Source organism: Lentinula edodes (genome assembly GCF_021015755.1).
Source record: "Lentinula edodes strain Le(Bin) 0899 ss11 chromosome Unknown C8R40scaffold_64, whole genome shotgun sequence".
Taxonomy (NCBI): domain Eukaryota; kingdom Fungi; phylum Basidiomycota; class Agaricomycetes; order Agaricales; family Omphalotaceae; genus Lentinula; species Lentinula edodes.
In genome coordinates this window covers 2,761-23,335 of record NW_025764370.1, presented here as the reverse complement: position 1 = coordinate 23,335, position 20,575 = coordinate 2,761, and the positions used below count along the sequence as shown (strand labels likewise).

Sequence of the window (20,575 nt, the reverse complement as noted above, 5' to 3'; positions counted from 1 at the left end):
AGGGAGGACATCGGTTCACAATCTTCAAATCAGCCAAAGTCATATAACATCACTCTTACCAGAAATCCCCCCTTCAGCAATGGCTTCCCCCTCAGCCCTTCCTCAAGATGTTCATGACTTTATCTCTCAGATAAGTCCCACACTTAATGTCATTGTTGTGTGTGCAGCATGGTTTGGTGTATCTGTTCCCATGTTGTTCCTTCTTGTCTTCACAGCAAGTCCAACGATGCGCCGCAAGCCATTGTTCATAACAAATACTATTGCGTTGCTTTTTGCCATTGCCTTGGCTTTTACAAACATTTTCATACTTGTAAGCAGTCCTTACTTTTTTTTGGCCACTGATGTTCTCAAGACATACAAAATCACATTAGCTTAGAAGTGTGCGCCAGCCCACAGTAGCACTTGATCGCCCAAGTACTCTTGCCTTTGTTTTTGTGATGATGATGGTTGAGATATTCATTGATTCCATCTTATTTTTCCGGGTATTCATCATCCTCCCTCCTGCTCGTATCAGCCGGAGGATGGCAATGCTTCTATATGTTCCATTAGTCGCATTCAAATCCGGGCGCATCATCAACGCCATTATTTTCATGGTTTTGTTTACGAAACAAACACGCTCTCTTACTGTGTCCGCTCAATATGCAGCCATAACCCTTCAACGTCCGGAGCCAAAAATTGGGTGGCTACTTCAGATTGCAGACAATTTGTTGGTTTCCTCACCATTCCCATCTGTGTTTGCATATCTGACTGCTCCTTTCAATGCTAATTGTAGGCTCTGCTCGTCAATTTTCCTAGCAAAGCTGCATCAAGTGCGGTCTATGTCTCTCCGGGTTGGCGGAGATGATGGACAAGGTGCGCAGGGTTACCTTCTAATATCTGTGGCAGCTCTTCTCATATTTAACTGCAGCTTCATTTGCTCAGCGTGTGGGAGTCTTATTCTGGATTGCACTCTCAAACTTTGTTTTCCCAGCAATGGTTACAACTGTGCTTCTCATCCTAAACTTTGTGGACAACAACTACAGTCATTATTTCCTTGTTTTCATTTGCAACATCTTTGTTGAAACATATGGCGTTATCTTTGCAACTATGTGGACTAGTATTTCGAAGCAGGAATCAGGAGGGTTGCCATCTGCTGGGGTAACCTCTGTATCAATTAGATTTGCAGTCCCCACAATCCACTCCTCAGTGTCCAGCACTAGCCACACTGAATCAACGACACAGGGAAGGTCTATTGTCGATGACTCACTTATCAATCTTCGAAATTTCAAAGCTCTTCCATCAGCGCTGCCATCGGTCTAAGGCATATAGCGGTACGTAATGCTTGACTTACAGTTTTCTTTTAATGAATTATCTATTAGATGCACACCACTTACAAGTTCTTATCCAAAATTTCATCTTCAGTACCATTATAGTCGTATATGTAATTATTATTGCCGAACCTTCAGATAAGGGCTCCTTAACAAAATATTTTGTCTGGCCTTATTCACCTGATCTCATACCAATATAGACAGGTATGACTAATAAAACACTTTAGACCAAAGTGATCATTGACGGAAAGAGAACTGTTTGCATTCGATGTTTATACAGCACAAGTGTTGCTGTAGATGTCAAGACACTGTCTAGTCAGCAATAAGTAGTGTTCAAACCATCTCAACTCCCGATCAGCATGTGGTGATCAGTAGTAGTCTTGGAGCTTTGTAAGTAGTACAGTATCAGGAATTGTTACTGATGGGAACTGTCAAACTTCCAAGGCAATTGCAAAAAGCAACGCAATAGTGGGTGACTTCCCGCTGTGATTATTCTACAGTTAACCTGCAGCTATCAGTTAACTATGAACAGTATTTGATGTGGTGTGCGGAATGTTAATGGGACCCTCGCTTACACCAAAACCCAGTTTTCAACAGGGTAGGGGGACTGTTGTAAGTTGATTTGGATGCAGTTTTGAGAAGCCGCTGTCCGGCCATCTTTACTTAGGTTTGCGTATATTGGTGGCACAAATTCATTGAACTTGCTGTAAAGATAAGGAGGAACAACATGGGAACAGATACACCAAACCATGCTGCACACACAACAATGACATTAAGTGTGGGACTTATCTGAGAGATAAAGTCATGAACATCTTGAGGAAGGGCTGAGGGGGAAGCCATTGCTGAAGGGGGGATTTCTGGTAAGAGTGATGTTATATGACTTTGGCTGATTTGAAGATTGTGAACCGATGTCCTCCCTTCCCTTGTCCAGGGCATGCGCAAACGCCGAGATCAGAAATTGTTACTGATGGGAACCATCAAACTTGAAACTGATTGCGAGAAGGAAATCTTTGCGGCAGATGTCAAGGCTTATACCCCAATACATATGGGTGAATCTATTTTTTCACTATGAAGCTATTGTAAGTCGGCTTTCATTCTGAACCAAGCTCGAAGTTTTTTTGACAAGGAATTCTCAACCAAGTTTGAACAAGTTATGTATCAGTAAATCACCTACGTAGTCCGATTCAGTTACACTATAAGGCTTGTGGCCCGAGATGCGGTATGTTTACATACTTGGACCAAGATGTACACAAATTAACCAACTGCAGATATACACCATCATAGTTATGGTAATGTAATGATGAAGTTTTCACCCAAACGAGAGCAAGATGCGTAGCAGTTCAAAGGTCACTATGCCCTCTCAGACTCATCCAAGCTCATCCACCACTGTACCAAATCAACAATGAGAACGAATGAAATGTTGTGACACAAATTTGGGAATTACCTTCACCAGTTCATCCATCTCGTTTGACACAGAAACATGAGGTGTATAGCCTAGTGCCCTTTTTGCTTTACTAATGTTATGCCAACGCGCAGCACAGCTGAAAGTGATAGTGAAACGAGTCATTGAGGGTTTTCGCCCTCGAATCCATGCCTCGAACTCAAAAATTGCACCCAGACACATCCCGAGCCACCGGGGTATAATGGTAACCTTTCTCTTCTGCCTCTTCCCTGGAAAATATGCATCTAATCGACTCCAGATGCCATTGGTAAAGTCCCAAAAATACCAAGGATCATCATTGGTAATGAAGAATATTTGGCCAGCAACAGGCGTATCAGGAGAGACAGGTGCGCTGAGCCGATCAGCAGCAAGAATGTGTGCATCTGCAACATTTACCACTGCTGTCCAGTCAGTAAGGTTCTTATTGTTCCCTATCTGAATGTGGGTCCGACCGGTCATATAGGTGTTATATAAACCCGCAATAAGCTGGCGATCTCCTGGTCTACAGATAGATGAGCAATGGGACAGCAAGAATTTTTTATACTTACCCAAAAATGCCAGATGGCCTCAGCACTACTGTCAGGAGACCATCCTTGCCATTTGCTGAAAGAACAATCTTCTCCGCTTGTATTTTCGTATCCATGTAAACATCGAGTGCCCTTCGGGTATACGGATGACTTTCATCAATGTTTTGAAGATCGGAACCGTCGAAAACAACACCTGAGGAACTGGTATACACAAACTTATTGACGCCACACTGAATGGAAGTGGAAATGAGCGTGTTTGTGCCACCAACGTTGACCTTCCAGAATAGCTCAGGTGCGGCGGATTTGGCTTGAGGGGACGCGCAGTGTATAACACAAGTTGTACCACACTATTGAACCCATTTTTATTAGCCCAGAACCCATAATCATGACCGAAACACACCTTTTTGAATACAGAGAGTACTGTTGCTTCATCGCAAATGTCTCCCTGGTGGAAAGGAATGTCATCGTAACGCTGCACAATATCCAAAACAGAAACATTGTCGCCACGGTCATGTAGCTGTTTAGCTATGTGTCTCCCAAGAAGGCCACTGCCGCCAACAACAAGATAAACCTCGGGCATAATTCGCGTATGAAGAGATTTTTGTAGACAGGAGAATAGTCAACGTAGAGCTAGTAGAAACAGTGTCACGGTGCTGCAGGCCAGATAGGTCGAGCTTAGATAGTTTGCCACTGGTGCGGTAAAGCATTAAACGAGAAGCACGGATCTTAGGTAATACGCTGTGCAATCAGCTCTCAACGCAAAGTATCAGAAATCTGATTATCGAAGGCTGTTACATCGAACGTTGTTGGAGGTGCGAAGACAACGCACGGAACAAATGATCACAATACAATTGGTACAGCGGTTGTGAGAAAAAGATGGATTGAACCTATTCATCATGCGGAGCACTTGTTTTGTGTCAAATCATTGCACAAAAACTATTAGAAAAATATGGCTCGAACTTGATACTAATAAGTTGATTGAACTTCAAGCTGGTTCGTATCTATAATTCTTTAGATATATAGCATCACAACCGGCAGTTCTGATACTGATGCATCACAGTAAAACCTGCCAGTGAGTGTAACACTCACAAAATCTGCATATGTTAGCCTTATCAAATGCACAGATGTACTATCGGGGGTTGGAAATTAGATATACCACTGCATACTATATAGAGTGATGCCTGAGCAATTCTATATAACGTTGTTGAATCTGTTTTAATTCCTCCCAGAGGTTCTCCTCCTTATCACAACGTCCTTTTCACTATGTTACACACATTGTGGCACTATTGAATATGTCAATTTACATTTGTGCTGGAAAGAAATGCATATTCCCCACTAATTCCAGGGCAGTCAATTATCCCTCTACATCCCTTCCCACACTAAGTCTCTTCTATTGTTAACCCCAAAGCCATAAATCGTAATTGCATGTAGATGAAATACTTCAATCCCTAATGATACATCTGCCACTTCATACCCAATAATGTTGTAATAGTTTCATACACTGGTTCTGCAGAAAGGAGAACATATGAAGTTACTGTGATCATTGTTAGAAACATCCACTTCAATGAGAATGTCACACCTGAAAATGGCGACATATATTGTGCTTGAAATCATCGAATTAATGAGTCATCCACAACGTCAATGCCCTCGCACGTACAAAGCAGCGGAAGGCAAATCACAGCAATAATGAATCCGTACCCCAGGGATCCCATCAGTGTTTCCTACCCAGAGAACAATGGAATGATTGAAAATTGACTCCTTGGAATTTGTTGTGTTGAACAAACCATATTTACATCTTCGAGTCTATCTTCCCTGTGATATATCATGATTTTCATGCAGATGAACATGCTGAATTTGATCAGTTCGCGTATAGACTATGGACGTAAAAATACGGACCCGGCACCTCCGCAGCCAGAAAGTATAGCGCCAATTACACTGAAGTGAGTGCCATGAAAGACTCTGGGTGAAGCAGATATGATTGACCCGATTTGAAAGTATATCAGGAAATATACGAATTGAGATTGTATAGATGTTGCATCAATTAGAAGACGTGTCCGCGGCACTGTGAGCCGGGTAATGACATATGAAGTCGCCAAGGAGAGACACTCCATGGACAGAATTTGCCGGAACAAGACCTGTAAAACAATCTGACCATTGATTTGATTATTCAAACACAGTGAAAAAATTGCATACAATGGCAAGAGCACATATCATGATGAAGTGCCTACTGATCCTGAGTGTTAGTGAATTTCAGGACTTAAATGATGAAGAAGATTACTCACAAGTGGTGAGGTTATGCCTTGAAGTACTCGACGTGCTCTGACAGCTCTTATACCAAGGCCTGAAGGATCAATCAAGATTGATACCTGAGGACATTAACATCAAATTTTCTTTCACTGGGAAATGTCAAAGGTGACGGAGTTATTCTCTGCTGTGTTGATGTGGTGTGCATTCTTCCTGTTCGCTGTTTGATGTTCAATGTATATGTTGGTGATGATACGATATAATCGGCATCTGTACTTAGTTTCCCATCATGAACTTTGACTCATTAACACTTTCTATAGAATTTATCTTATGAGGATGTTTTCCCTGGGAAAGTTTCAACAGCCTGAAAATGTATAGAACGAAGTTCAACAATCTCATTAGGCTTGCGTATCATAATGGACGGGAGAACAAACTAGTTCATCAGCTTGTAAGAATGCTTACCTCTGCCAGACTCCAGCTATAAAGATGGTGCTTACTTCTGGGACCATCAATACCTGTTCCTCGTTATGTCCTCTATTTTTACTGGTCATATCTCTTGGGCAGTCTATCTTGCTTGTGTTCCAATATGTGTGATAATTCTTCATATCCTTCGCCAGTTAGTACACTTAGTAAGTCTGCTTGCCATTTGACAGAACATGGAATTAATTTGACAACGGGAAAGCCTTCAGTGGGGACTAATAGAAGCTCTCATCCCCCAACAGTCTTTCACATTTTGCCAGTGATTGGGTCGACTTTCGAATTTGGGAAAAACCCAACAGGGTTTCTTTTGAATTGTCAGAGGATGGTTTGCCAGTTTTTCCTCATATAGCAATCTTCATAGGACTTACTAGATCAACATTAGTATGGAAATGTGTTTAGTTTTGTTGTGCTTGGTCAGAAGCTTACTGCTGTGCTGGGTCCGGGCGGCAATAAATTTGTTACGGGAAGGGAGTCAGCAATATTCAACGCTGAAGATATATATGGGGTACGTTATCCATCGTTTGCACTAGGGTGCGTGCTAACTGTATAACAGCCATTTACAGTTCCAGTTTTCGGAAAGGATGTGGCATTCGATGTTCCGAACGAGGTTTGGAGAGAGCAGAAACGCTTTCTTGCTTACGGGCTTTCCCCTTCGAATTTCCGAACTTATACAAAGGTCATCCAGGATGAAGTTGATGATTACATTAAGGGGAATCTTCTTCCTATCATACTGGCTGAAGGAATGGATAGCAATGCAAAACAATGGAATTGCTTAGATGCTTACCATCTCATTTCTACACTCAATATCCTTGCCAGCACTCGGACACTGCATGGCTCTGAAGTTCGAGAGAGTATCCGGTCCGGAAGCACTGTAGTTGCATACTATGACGAACTTGATGCTAGCCTTGGCCCGATGTCTTTCATTTTCCCTCATTTTCCCCTTCCCCAGCACCGCCGCAGAGACCAAGCCCAAACGGAGCTGAGTAGCTTCTACTTGGATATAATTCAACATCGGAAGCAAACACAGACAGATTCAGCTTCCATTATACATGATGATGAGACCGATCTCATAGCAACGCTGCTCAAGCAGCGCTATCGTGATGGGACACCCTTACAAGATCACGTCATTGCAAATCTGATGATTGCACTTCTAATGGCCGGTCGACATACTAGTGCAGCCACTGGGTCATGGATACTGATTTATATTGCCAATAACCCCTCAATTGCCAATGATTTGTATGCTGAACAAGTCAGCTCTTTGGGATTACCCGATGGAAGTTTTCGTTCGATCTCGTATGAAGACATTCGAGGGCTTCATTTAATGAACGCTGTTATTCGGGAGACCTTGAGGCTTCAGCCCCCGATTCATAGCATTTCTCGGATGGTCAGAGAGGATGTTGTAGTACCCTTTGAATGTGGAAAGAAGAACTTCATTATTCCTAAAGGACAAGTAGTAACAGCATCTTTTGCAGTGAGCCAAGTGGACAATACCATCTGGTCTCATGCTACAGAATGGGATCCTTACCGGTGGTTTGGTGATAAATCACCCAGTGGTGCTTTTGCACTCAAGGAGGAAAATAACACGGATGCTTATTTACCCTTTGGAGGAGGAGGGCATCGTTGTATTGGGGAACAGGCGAGCCTTGAAACAGAAGAAGCCAATAAACGCTCTAATATTCTATGCAATAGTATGCATTTATGCAGCTTGCAATTTTGACGTCCTGTTTAATCCGTAGGTTCGAATTTCACGTTGATCATTTTCCGGAGCGACAGGCATTTGTAAGGATTTCTCATCTCTCCTCAAACCTAGATACATTGTACTAATAATATTCTCAGACAACGGTCACTCGTCCTTCCAACAGTACAGTGTATTTCCGACAACGGTCAAAGAAAATTTGATTGTGTATGAGATTTCCAATCCCTGGCATACTGGCAACAAAATATAATTATTGTTCAAACTTTACAGAAAGTTCGAAGATTGTAACGAGGAGTGCAAGTTGATTGAATCCATCAGCTAGGATACCGTAATGTCACAATTGAGGGACAACTGGTTATCTTTCTGTATCCATATCCATCCACCATAGAGATTCCTCAATGCTACCTTTATTGCAATCCAAAATCAAGGCCCCATTCCAAGAATTGCTTAAGTGCATTAGATGGATCACACCATCGGTCAACAATTGTGCAATACCCTGTATGATATTTTAATTTTCCCTGGTGAAAGTGTTGGGCAAATATTGAAAACAGCATCTGAATTTCATAACAATTCTCTCTGATAGAATAGTTTTAATGACGTCTAAAAATTTAGCGCGATACAAATAAGAATGTTCTACGCGAGGATAATATGAAAAAAACCCGTCAATGCGAAGTGGATGTGATTCGCAATGTTTTCGTAATATTAGCTCTATAGAACGCTTCCGTTTATGGAAGGATTGTTCGGAGGTTGTGGTGATTATGTACCAAACATCCCTATAAACACAGTCTTTTCTCGACGAGGAAACGGATCGATCCCCGAAGTGTGATGCTTCATCTGTACCATTGTGCATCCATTCTCAATGACAATCAAACTTTAAAATCGGAGCTTATAAAAGATGATAGTAATTCGATGATGCCCATCATTCCCTTTTTGCTTTTCAACCATCATTGTTCATTGCAAGAGTTCACTAACAGTCAGTATGTTCAATTTGTCCAGTTTTGAATCTTTTGGACTAATGTGTTCCTTCCAGGGAAATGGATACTGGGTATAACTGTCTTGGGAAACCATTCTTACTATAACTGACACTTTGATTAGTGCTAGCAGCATGTTTTACCAAGCAAAGAATTTTGCCATTTATGGTGGAAATTTTACAGTCATCAGTCAGTTATAGAAACTGTACATATATTGCTTGGAACTGAATGCATTATATCCTTTAGCAAATGATGATAGTCATAAGATACACAAATGGCTCAACGCACCAGATTGTTCAACCAATTTTGCAACTGCAGTAAACAACAAATGCTCAGGCACTGGCCAATGGATACTTGAACTTGGTAAATACAAGGAATGGAGATCTAACCCTGGCATACTGTGGATTCAAGGACCAGGTTTGACTATGCTCTCAAAGGAAGGAATGTTTTGACTTATCAGAAACTATAGCTGGGTCAGGGAAGACTTTCCTAATGTATGTAATGACAATAAAGCACAGCTCACATTCATCAAATAACAACATTCTAGCACAACAGTCACTGAAAACCTGCGAAACATGCACCAAAAAAGTCCTGTCTGGTATCATTATTTTGATACCCGGGATAACACAGAGTTGAAAACCACATATCATGGATTCTTGTTGTCCTTGGTTCAGCAAATGGGACTATCGAGTGAGGGTATCCATCCTGCTCTCAACACCCTTTACAAGTCAAAGCCATTTGAGCAACTCACACACAGGGAGCTTGAAAACATATTGGAAACAATGATCCAAGACAGAAATGATATGACCATTGCTGTTGATGCATTGGATGAATGCAAAGAGGCGGATGCATGCAAGGTGTTAAACTGGCTGACTACATCCTCATATCAGTTGCGGATTGTTGTGACAAGCAGATCAAAACCAGAATTGGCTGTACAGAATCTGCTTCAAATACAACTTGGTGGCCCAGAGTCAAGAATTGATGAGGATATTGCAAGTTACATTGAACTCAAGATTCATGATCAACCACGGTTCAAAGGTGACATTATTGGTGAAATAAAGGATACATTGAACAAAGGTGCTCAGGGAATGTGCGTAGTATTTGTTGAGAATCAACTTGACAATCAGCTGACTTGAAACAATGTCTTAGATTTCGCTGGGTGGACTGCCAAATGATGCAGTTGCAGAAATGCAAGAGGAAGAGGGATGTAAAAGAAGCTTTGAAGACATTACCTGCAACTCTCACAGAAACATATGACCAGGCTTTGGAAAGTTTAACAGAAGAAGAAAAAGACGATGTACAACATCTACTTCTGTGGCTTCTTTATGCTTTTGAGCCATTGACCAAGAGAAAAGTCAAGGAAATATGGAAATTCAACCTCTTGGAGCAAAAGTTTGATCCTGATGAAATGGAACTTCAGGTGGAGAAGGATATTCCCTCTACATTAGTGACTGTAGGACAGAATGATATTATTCAACTTGCCCATGCATCAGTCAAGGAATATCTAATTTCATATCAGCAATCCAAAGAGATCAGTAATTCATTGTCATTCAATGAACACCTAGCTCATAATATAATGACTCAAACAACCATCATTTACCTCATGCAACATCAGAAGGCTTCATTTGATAGGGAGGGTTTGGTGGCTTATGCAGTAGAGTATTGGCTCTCACATGCATCAAAGGTGGAGGAGTTGAAAGTAGAAGGCCAAAGTCAGAATTTGATATGTGCAATGTTGAAAAACAGTGAACAGTTTACAAGATGGGAAGAAATGTACATCAACCATATTCATTTCACATGGAATTCCAAAGCAGGCCCATTATACTATGGAGCCCTCAATGGATTGTATGGGGCTGTGAATCATCTTTTACAAAGTGTGCATAATGTGAAGGAATATGTTGATACACAAGGGGGATACTTTGGGAATGCTCTTCAGGCAGCCTCTTTAAATGGGCATGAGTCCATTGTGAAGTTGCTACTGGAAAAAAATGCAAATCTGAATGCACAAGGGGGGGAATATAGGAATGCTCTCCAGGCAGCCTCATATCGTGGGCATGAGTCCATTGTGAAGTTGTTGCTGAAAAATAAGGCTGATGTGAGTGCACAAGGGGGGTACTATGGGAATGCTCTCCAGGCAGCCTCATATCGTGGGCATGAGCCCATTGTGAAGTTGTTGCTGAAAAATAAGGCTGATGTGAGTGCACAAGGGGGGTACTATGGGAATGCTCTGCAGGCAGCCTCATATCGTGGGCATGAGCCCATTGTGAAGTTGTTGCTGAAAAATAAGGCTTATGTGAGTGCACAAGGGGGGTACTATGGGAATGCTCTGCAGGCAGCCTCATATCGTGGGCATGAGCCCATTGTGAAGTTGTTGCTGAAAAATAAGGCTGATGTGAGTGCACAAGGGGGGTACTATGGGAATGCTCTGCAGGCAGCCTCATATCGTGGGCATGAGCCCATTGTGAAGTTGTTGCTGAAAAATAAGGCTGATGTGAATGCACAAGGGGGGTACTATGGGAATGCTCTTCAGGCAGCCTCATATCGTGGGCATGAGCCCATTGTGAAGTTGTTGCTGGAACATAATCCTGATGTGAATGCACAAGGGGGTAAATATGGGAATGCTCTCCAGGCAGCCTCATATATGGGGAATGATGCCATTGTGAAGTTGCTGCTGGAAAATAATGCTGATTTCAATGTACAAGGGGGGTACCATGGGAATGCTCTCCAAGCAGCTTCATCTGGGGGATTTCTAAAGTTACTGCTAGAACATAATGTTGATGGGAATGCTCTCTATGCAGCTTCTTATGAGGGCCATGATTCCATTGTGAAGTTGCTGCTGGAACATAATGCAGACGTGAATGCACAAGGGGGACAATATGAGAATGCTCTCCAGGCAGCCTCCTTAAATGGGCATGAGTCTGTTGTGAAGTTGTTGTTGGAAAATGCTGCTGATGTTAATGCACAAGGGGGGCAATGTGGGAATGCTCTCCAGGCAGCCTCATTAAATGGGCATGAGTCTGTTGTGAAGTTGTTGTTGGAAAATGCTGCTGATGTTAATGCACAAGGGGGGCAATATGGGAATGCTCTCCAGGCAGCCTCCTTAAATGGGCATGAGCCCATTGTGAAGTTGTTGCTGGAACATAATGCTGATGTGAATGCACAAGGAGGTAAATATGGGAATGCTCTTCAGGCAGCCTCCTCAAATGGGGATGAGTCCATTGTAAAGTTGCTACTGAAAAATCATGCAGATGTGAATGCACAAGGGGGGCAACATGGGAATGCTCTCCATGCAGCCTCATTTCAAGGGCATGAGCTGATTGTGAAGGTGTTGCTGAGAAATAATGCTGATGTAAATGGGGGGTACTACGGGAATGCTCTCCTGGGAGCCTCATATTGTGGGCATGAGTCTATTGTGAAGTTGCTGCTGGAACATAATGCTGATGTGAATGCACAAGGGAGACAATATAAGAATGCTCTCCATGCAGCATCATATTGTGGGCATGAGTCCATTGTGAAGTTGCTGCTGGAACATAATGCTGATGTGAATGCACATGGGGGAGGAGATAGGAATGTTCTCCAGGCAGCCTCATATCGTGGGCATGAGTCCATTGTGAAGTTGCTGCTGGAACATAATGCTGATGTGAATGCACAAGGGAGACAATATAAGAATGCTCTCCATGCAGCATCATATTGTGGGCATGAGTCCATTGTGAAGTTGCTGCTGGAACATAATGCTGATGTGAATGCACATGGGGGAGGAGATAGGAATGTTCTCCAGGCAGCCTCATATCGTGGGCATGAGTCCATTGTGAAGTTGCTGCTGGAACATAATGCTGATGTGAATGTACATTGAAGTATCTGAGGAAGAGAAAGAGAGTCATTGATAGCAAAGAAGAAGAGGAGCAAGAAAAGGACAAGGATTAAGAAAAGGAGGAGCAGAAGGAAGAAGGCATAGATGGTGGAATTGAAAAAGGTAAAGAGGAGGGAAGCATGGTGTACTATTGGACTTCAAACTTCTTGTTTCTTGCTGGCCTCTTGCTTTATATTTTTTTGTTTTATGTATAGTATTAAGCAAATGGCCAACAATTAGTGAAAACATCAAACTGTCAGTACTTGAAAGTGAAAGTAACTCACTTGAATGAGTAATTGTCAAGACCATGCTTGGCAACAACCCCCGACAACTGCCGTCATCAGCTTTCCGAAGATCTTGGACTTATTGTTCTTTCTCGCTACACATTCCCTTTCTACTTAGTCTCTTTTTATTGACTTATTCTCTACCCTGCAGGTAATATACGTATAGCCCCTAGTAGCTAGTCTGGTGCTTCACCCCGATACACTAATTAGTAGTTATAAATACTCCTGTGCTATACTGTAGTTCCTCAGTTTAATTATCAACTTAAACCATCTTTGATCACCTGAGATCGCTTCTTTCTCTGTCCTCTAAGTCTTCAGGCTTGTCACCTTGAAACTCTCTCTACTCTAACCTTTGGACTTGTAAGTCTTGGTTCACTCCTTGTCGTCGGCGTTACTGCCACCCCGGCCTGGCTGCTACTAGATACTACTCTCTATTCTCAATCTCTGGGGACTAGCAGTGTAGCAGCGGTGTTGTTAATAACTTCACTACTGTCCCATTCAACCCCTCGCCCTCAGACACCTTGGGGCCTCTGGCATGGTGACATGCCTAAATTTTGGCTAGACGTCTATGCTGTGAATTGTGACATTTTCACGCATAGATTCTGTAAGACCTGGGTCAAAATAGGTCTTAAGGTAGGTGTTGGTATGAAGAGTTTATGTTGTAGCGTGCTAGGAGCAGGCTGGAGCTCGAAGGGAGCTATGGAAACCGCGACCGAGGACGGGAATGACCTAGTAGTGGCTGGGATTGAGAGATGTGACCCTTGGAGGGGTTCCTGTAAGGTCCAGGGAGGTCCCTAAGGCGTAGGTAGAGGAGGTAGAGGTACGGAACCTAGTAATGTTGCGTAGGAGGAGTTGTACTCGCTAGAACGTCAACATAAGGTCGAATAGGTCGTAGAGGGAATAGGTCTCGAGTGTATAAGCTTCTGAGAAGGTATACGCCCGGAAGGGGAGGTCCCGGGAACTGGGGGTTAGAGGTGGACGTCCTCGAGTATTGGAGGTGGTAACGGAGAAGCAACATGTAGTTCGACGTAGGGGGTAGCTTCGACGTTACCTAGATTGAGGTCCCAGAGCTTGTGGAGCAATTGGGGAGCTCAGGGAGGTTTTGGGGAGGTTAGCTCACCAAGGCGTTAGGCGTTGGGGAGGTTAGCTCACCAAGGCGTTAGGTGTTGGGGAGCTTTAGTATTGTTTGAGGGAGCTCAGAGACTCACTCGGATTGTTTAAACATGTAGTAAAAGCGTGTATTTGATTGTATAGACGATCAGAGAAACAGTAGACAAGAGTAAAGCGAAACTGAGATAGAGAAACAGAGAGTAAAGAAAATTCTGTATGGTTAGCAGGTACAAAGGGACAGGGACAGGACCTATGTAAAGGGTGTGTGTTCAAAATATACCAAGCTGGCGGTTGGGGACGTGTCAGAGCTACTTAAATAGGTACAGGAAGTGAACAAGGGGACATCAGAGGCCATGAGGCATGTAATCGAGATTAGTACCTTAATGGGGTAGGTGTAGGAGGGCTCCTTACGCGTGTCGGGGGAGGTTTTAGGAGTTACTGGTGTCGAGGGAAGCTGAAGATGGTAGATGGTATGTCTTGGGGAGGTACGGAGGTGGGTCAGTGCGGAGTGTGAGAGCGCATGGCTGATACTGGGGCTGTCCTGGTAGTCACCAGGACATGAAGACATAGAAAGGGAGCTATGGCTAACGGTCGAGGCATGACAGATTCGCATCAAGAGGACTGTAATTGAGACCCAGATTGACAGTCAAAGTCAATACTGAATCAGTCTAATAAGTTGAAGGGACCCTATACCCATACTACCACCAGTTGGTTAGTCTACCCATCCCCGATACTACCTTCGGATAGCAGTCTACCTGTTTGTCAAGCAGGATTATACCAGACTCGGACTACATCTGAAGGATGACTGTCATAAAGTACGCAGCCCCTATCATTTTCCTTTTCTCACCGTCTCGACGCCTTTACTTGTACGATACATCATCCCATCACTGTCAAACCCCCATTGATTACTGATCCACCTGACCCATCTTCTCCTTCTACTGGCTTCCGCCACCTTCCTTGTTCCTAAACTGTACAGTATTACATCTGTCACGAAGCGGCAGAGGCGGAGTGACTAGCGGAGCAGGAAGCGGGGTGACTAAGCAGGTCAGTGAGGCGGAGCGACTAAGCGGAGCGGAGGTGAACTGGTCCCAGATAATGACAGAGATATATTGGGTATCATAGTCATAGGTAATAATAAGTAAGCACATACCTGGTCCCAGATAATGACAGAGAGGTCAAGATAAGGGACCAGGCTGTGGAGGGTTGGCTATATATACATAATCTAGTCTGCGAGAAACAACGATGTAATACTGTACAGTTCAGGGGCAAGGAAGGAGGCGGAAGCCGATAGAAAGAGAAGATGGGTCAGGTGGATCAGTAATAGATAGATCAGTAATCGATGGAGATTGACAGCGATGGGATGATGTATTGTACAAGTAAAGGCGTCGAGACGGTGAGAAAGGGAAAATGATAGGGGCTGCGTACTTTATGACATTACCCCCCTCCTTATGACCATTGCCCTCGATGGTCAAGGTTTTGCCGCTGTCGGATGTTTTTTGTGAAAGGCCCGAACAATTTTTGGTGCCCGGCTGAGGTTGGGTGCGGGTTCCCAAGAGTTGTGTCCTGCATCGTAACCTTTCCATTTTACTAGATATTCCAACTTCTTCCATCGTACCCGACTGTCCAAGATCTCCTCCACTTCATATTCCGGTTCATCTTCATCTTCTAAGTACACCGGCTCTGGTGGTGTTGGTATTTCGCCATTGATGGGGTTACCTTTCCATGGATATAGTTTGTCGACATGAAAGACAGGATGAAGGCGGTCTAATGACAAGGGAAGGTCAAGGCGGTAATCCAGAGGTCCGACTTTCTCCAGAATACGGTAAGGTCCTAGCTGTCGGTCTCCTAGTTTTTCACTGGATAGCTGCAGGTTAATGTCCTCCGCACTTAGCCAAACTAGGTCCCCAACTTTGAATTGATGCGCTTTTCGCTTCCCACGTTCGTATCCCTCCTTTTGTTGCTTCTTTCCTAGATGTAAGGCAGCTCCAGCATCCTGTCGCGCTTCTCGGAGAATCCGTATGCGGTCATCCGCCGCTGGAATGCCGCTGCATTGACCAACCGGGATATTGAACAGGGGAAGGTATCCGTAGGTTAACTCGAATGGGGACATGCCTAGGGCCGAGTGAGTCCGCGAGTTAATCACAAACTCCGCCATGGGGAGGTGTTCTGCCCAGTCATCTTGTCGTCGTCCCACATAGAGGCGGATGTATTTTTCCACTTCCTGATTTGCGCGTTCAGTTTGGCCATTGGACTGAGGGCGATATCCGGAGGTTAGATCTGATTTAATGCCCAGTCTAGCGAGGAGGGATCGCATGAGTTTAGCTGCGAACTGAGGTCCGCGGTCGGATTTGAAGTGGAGGGGAAGACCATGGAGACGGAAGATTTCTCGGTAATAGATATCGGCGACACCTTCGGCTGTAATGGAGCTGGTGCAAGGAATAGCATGGATTTGTTTTCCATACAGGTCTGTACAGACCAAGACTGCGTCGTATCCCTGGGAGTTAGGCAATTGTGTTATCAGGTCGACCCCTACCTCTTCCCATAGGCCGGATGGTACATCCAGTGGTTGAGTCACAGCTCGTGGGTGCCGTTGGATCTTCTTGCAGGCGCAAATCTCGCATCCCTCAACGTATTTCTCCACAAAAGAACGCAGTGTCGGCCACCAGAAGTGGGTGCTGACCAGGTCAAGTGTCCCATGTAATCCGGGATGTCCAGCAGTTGGATGATCATGGCATTGACGGAGTACCTCGGTGCGTAGATTGTTGTCTGCTGGTACATATACCCGGCCCCGGTAATAGACCAACCCGTTGTCCTCCTCCCATTCAGCTATCCCATTGGCCAAGCGTTGTAACCCGTGCTTCTTGACTGTTTCCAGACCTTCCAGTACTTGTGCTTCCCGTTCTGAGGCTTTCCGAATACAATCCTCTAGGGGGTTCCGTAGGATTGAAGCGGCGATTTTGGTGAAGTGGCCAGGTTTAAGGACGGTCTGTTGCTGATTGTCATCGCTATCTGATACATGATGTACTGCCATACGAGAAAGAGCATCAGCTTGGGTGTTTACTCGGCCAGGATGGTGGATCATATGAAAATCAAACCGTGATAGATAGAGGGCCCATCGGGCTTGTCGACGGGTAAGGTCTTGTGCTGTGCGCCAGAATTCGAGGTTGGAGTGATCGGTGATAATGTCGAATGGTTGTGGAAGTCCTTCCAGGAAATTCCTCCAGTCCTTCAATGCTTCAATGATGGCAAGCATCTCCCAATCATATATTTCATAGTTCCGTTCTGCTGGCTGCATGGATGCCGATCTGAAGGCTACCGGGTGCCACTGACCATCGTCTTGCTGCTGCATGAGGGCGCCTCCCGTAGCAAAGCCTGATGCGTCTACCTCAATTCGAGTGGGCCGATCTGGCGCCCATAGAGCAAGGATTGGTGCGGAGATGAAGGCCTCTCGAAGGGTGTCAAATGCCTCCTGTTGTGTACCAGTCCAGTTAAAGCTGGTATCCTTCTTGGTTAGGTTGTTCAAAGGTCGAGCTATTCTTGCAAAATTTCAGATAAAGCGCCGGTAGAAGTTTGCAAACCCCAAAAATCCTCGCAGTTCCCGGAGGTTGGTAGGGACTGGCCAGTCACGAACAGCCGCTACTTTGACCGGATCCATTCTCACCTCCCCTTCTGAAATGATAAGTCCCAGGTATTCGATCTGTTGCTGTTCAAATTCACACTTCTCTGGGCGTGTCAAGTCCATGCCGCGGGCCTCCATTCCGCTGCTCGGTACTCCGAAGATCTGCTCTTTATTGTAATCTCTCTCCTATTGTTCTTTCTCGCTACACATATCCTTTCGTTCTAGTCTCTCATTATTGTCTTTTACTCTTTCATTCTAGTCCCTCCTTATTGTCTTTTACTCTACCCTGCAGGTACTACTCGTATAGCTCCTAGTAGTTAGTCTAGCGCTCCGCACCGATGCGCCGTTCCGTAGATATAAATACTGCCTGTACGCTACTGTAGTTCCTCAGTTTAATTATCGACTTAGATCAACTTAGATCTCCCTTCTCAACTTAACTCTTCTCTAAGTCTTCAGGCTCAACGCCTTGAAGTACGTTCTCCTCGACCTTAGGACTTTAACGTTCTCTGGTCCGCTCCTCGTCATCGGCGATACCGCCGCTCCGACCTGGCTGCTACTTAGCTCCTCTCTCTCTACTCTCGCTCTCCGGGGACTAACAGCGTAACGGCGGTGTTGTTAATAACTTCACTACTGTCCCACTCGTCTTCCGCACTTAGACACCCTGTGGCTCTGGCACGGTTACACGGTGTACATGATCTTAACAGGGCGCAAATAGAGGTCGTGCTTTTCTAGTCGCGTTAATACTTCCCGTACCACTTGTCGGTGTTCCTTGAGGTTGTTACTGAATATGAGGATGTCGTCTAGGTAGACTGCCACCTTGCCAGCTGCAATGAGATCAGCAAATATCGCATTCATAAGTGCTTGGAATGTGGCAGGGGAATTCGTGAGACCAAAGAACATAACCTTAGGCTCGAACAAGCCCCGAGTTGTTGCAAATGCGCCTTTCCATTCATGCCCCTTCTTAATCCGCACATTATTGTAGCCCCAGCGAACGTCAAACTTGGTGAAATATCGCGCTCCCTGAAGCTGGCTAATGATATCAGCAACTAATGGGAGAGGGTATCGGTTCTTCACAGTATACTCATTCAGTTTCCGGTAGTCCTGTACGAAACGGAGTTTCCCATCCTTCTTCTTCACGAAGAAGACTGGAGATGAGATGGGTGACTTCGAGGGAACGATGTAGCCTTTCCGTAGGTTTTCTTCTAGAAAGCGGTCGAGTTCCTCCTGCTCGTTCAAGGACATTGGGTAGATCTTTGTCCGCATGGTTGCTGGTGCTCCGGGTACAAGATCGATAGCGTGATCCCAGGGCTGATGGGCAGGTAATCGCTCAGAGGCAGATTCGGAGAAAACCTTCTTGAAGTCTCGGTACTGCTCAGGGACCATCTCCTCAAAGGTTTTAATGGGTTTATCGCGGTTAGCCTCCTCTGCTAGTTGTTGAGAATAAGTGAACCCTGCTGAGCACCATACTTCCTCTGTTTGTTCTTCCAATATCCCCGCTTTCACCCATGCCCGACGCGTTTTGTGATTGGCTCGTATTCGGTGTATTGGGGATTCCTCCATTGCTGTTATGATTTCATTCTCCTCTAGGTCTGCCTCAGTGTGATTGGGTTCACGCTGGGATCCTTCGTTCAGGAGTTCCTGGATTGGACTATCGGTAGTAGACGCCACTAGGTGAGGGTGTGAAGTCTGCTCATCTTCTACTTCCTCTATATGTACCCGGGGTGGCTTTACTGAAAGTCGTCCCCTCTCCCAGTCAATCTCTGGATTTACCTTCCGTAACCAGGGGAGTCCGAGAATAATATCCTCTCCTCCTAAGTTTGTGATCAGGAAATCCATCCATCGCTCCTGGTTATCCACTGTGAGTGCTAAGCGTGCAAAGTGGGTGATTCGCCCGGCTCGGTTAGGTGTACCATCGATATTGAATACATCAATTGGTTTATGGAGGGGTGCGCAGGTTACGTGATTTCTGGTGGCAAAGTCTTGGTTTAAAAACAGGGCGGTAGCTCCACAGTCTACCATGGCTGCGGTTGTTATACTATGGTTCCTTCCTCTCAGTTTTGCATGAATTCGGAAATGTGGTGAGCTGGAATTTAATTCCCAAATAGATGATATTGTACATGATGGGAGCGAGTCATACGAAGAGGTAGCGAACATAGTAAACTGATTATGGGGTACTCTCGGTGCAGCCGGAGCGGGTACCCTCTTTAAAAACCCTGCTGAAAACCAGAGGACGGAGGAGACATGGCATTAGCACGGTCCAACAATTCCCTTATTTGTCCAATTTGGGTGGAGAAGTCCTGATTGGCGGGGCTCGGTGTAGCAGGTCCAGCGACAGGTGTTGGGATTGAGGCGGCAATCTGAACTGATTCATTTGGGAATAAGGTAAATGGTGCCGCCGTGGCTGAGATCTGCTGACGGTGAGGCTGTTGGCGTCGGCCACGGTCGCGACTAAGTCCCATGAACTTGTCCTGACAGACGGATTCTAGGTGTCCCCGGCGTCCACAGTATCGACAGGTAGTCTCCTTGTGTGGGCAATTCTGCTTAACATGGCCTTGAGCTCCACAACCAAAACATCGTCCGCGCATACGGGCAAGGAAGGCCTCCCTGCTATTCCCAGTGCTGGTATGAGTAGCATCAATGTCCATGGCGTGAGGGTCGGCAGGGGTAATGTGAGCGGTGTGTGCGGGAGCGTGTCCGGTGTTTCAGCCGGTCATGGTGGGATCATGCAGGTAGACATCCACCGATATGGCTCGTTTAATTGCCTCTTTCAAAGTCGGAGCGATTCCTTGGGCGATGTTTACGATGATAAGGTGTTGTCGGATCTCCGGAAGTAAGGCGGTGAAGAAGCGTTCCCGTAAATCAATATCAGACATTTCAGTCCGATCTCCGATATCCTTGAACTTCTGGGCAAATTCTGCAACTGTCTGCCCTTTACTTTGTCTGAGGTTCTTGATCTCGCTACGGGCTTCCATACCTGGGTCCATTGGTTCAAACCGCTGGCTAAATTCCTTCAAGAACGTATCCCAGTTTCCTCCGAAAGGGGGAT

General features: G+C 44.9%; 5 protein-coding genes across 5 annotated transcripts; 3 read left to right on the top strand and 2 right to left on the bottom strand.

Moving 5' to 3' along the window:
* Nucleotides 1-118: 118 nt before the first annotated feature.
* On the top strand, nt 119-1,098 carry C8R40DRAFT_994566 (uncharacterized protein; the record flags this gene model as incomplete). The annotated part of the gene is made up of 3 exons (XM_046236754.1): nt 119-310; nt 390-768; nt 908-1,098. Coding segments are annotated over 3 exons (762 nt in total), but the record flags the coding sequence as incomplete, so codon positions are not given.
* A 1,559-nt stretch (nt 1,099-2,657) lies between these two features.
* On the bottom strand, nt 2,658-3,855 carry C8R40DRAFT_1074575 (uncharacterized protein; the record flags this gene model as incomplete). Its single annotated transcript, XM_046226732.1, has 4 exons — nt 2,658-2,693; nt 2,752-3,250; nt 3,297-3,622; nt 3,676-3,855. 4 exons carry the CDS (start codon nt 3,853-3,855, stop codon nt 2,658-2,660), a joined length of 1,041 nt encoding a protein of 346 aa, XP_046079779.1.
* Nucleotides 3,856-4,549: 694 nt separating this feature from the next.
* C8R40DRAFT_1133545 (uncharacterized protein) lies at nt 4,550-5,541 on the bottom strand. The gene is made up of 6 exons (XM_046229277.1): nt 5,469-5,541; nt 5,172-5,410; nt 5,060-5,123; nt 4,933-4,996; nt 4,855-4,878; nt 4,550-4,809 (listed from the first exon to the last, which is right to left on the bottom strand). The coding sequence occupies exons 1-6, from the start codon at nt 5,487-5,489 to the stop codon at nt 4,724-4,726; spliced, it is 498 nt and encodes a 165-aa protein (XP_046079778.1). The 5' UTR covers nt 5,490-5,541; the 3' UTR covers nt 4,550-4,723.
* Nucleotides 5,542-6,046: 505 nt separating this feature from the next.
* Nucleotides 6,047-7,782, top strand: C8R40DRAFT_1177435 (cytochrome P450; the record flags this gene model as incomplete). The annotated part of the gene is made up of 5 exons (XM_046232680.1): nt 6,047-6,148; nt 6,202-6,324; nt 6,382-6,504; nt 6,553-7,687; nt 7,736-7,782. 5 exons carry the CDS (start codon nt 6,047-6,049, stop codon nt 7,780-7,782), a joined length of 1,530 nt encoding a protein of 509 aa, XP_046079777.1.
* A 1,018-nt stretch (nt 7,783-8,800) lies between these two features.
* C8R40DRAFT_1220918 (ankyrin repeat-containing domain protein) lies at nt 8,801-12,519 on the top strand (the record flags this gene model as incomplete). The annotated part of the gene is made up of 5 exons (XM_046233263.1): nt 8,801-8,855; nt 8,913-9,083; nt 9,127-9,160; nt 9,214-9,756; nt 9,816-12,519. 5 exons carry the CDS (start codon nt 8,801-8,803, stop codon nt 12,517-12,519), a joined length of 3,507 nt encoding a protein of 1,168 aa, XP_046079776.1.
* Between the last annotated feature and the right edge of the window lie 8,056 nt (nt 12,520-20,575).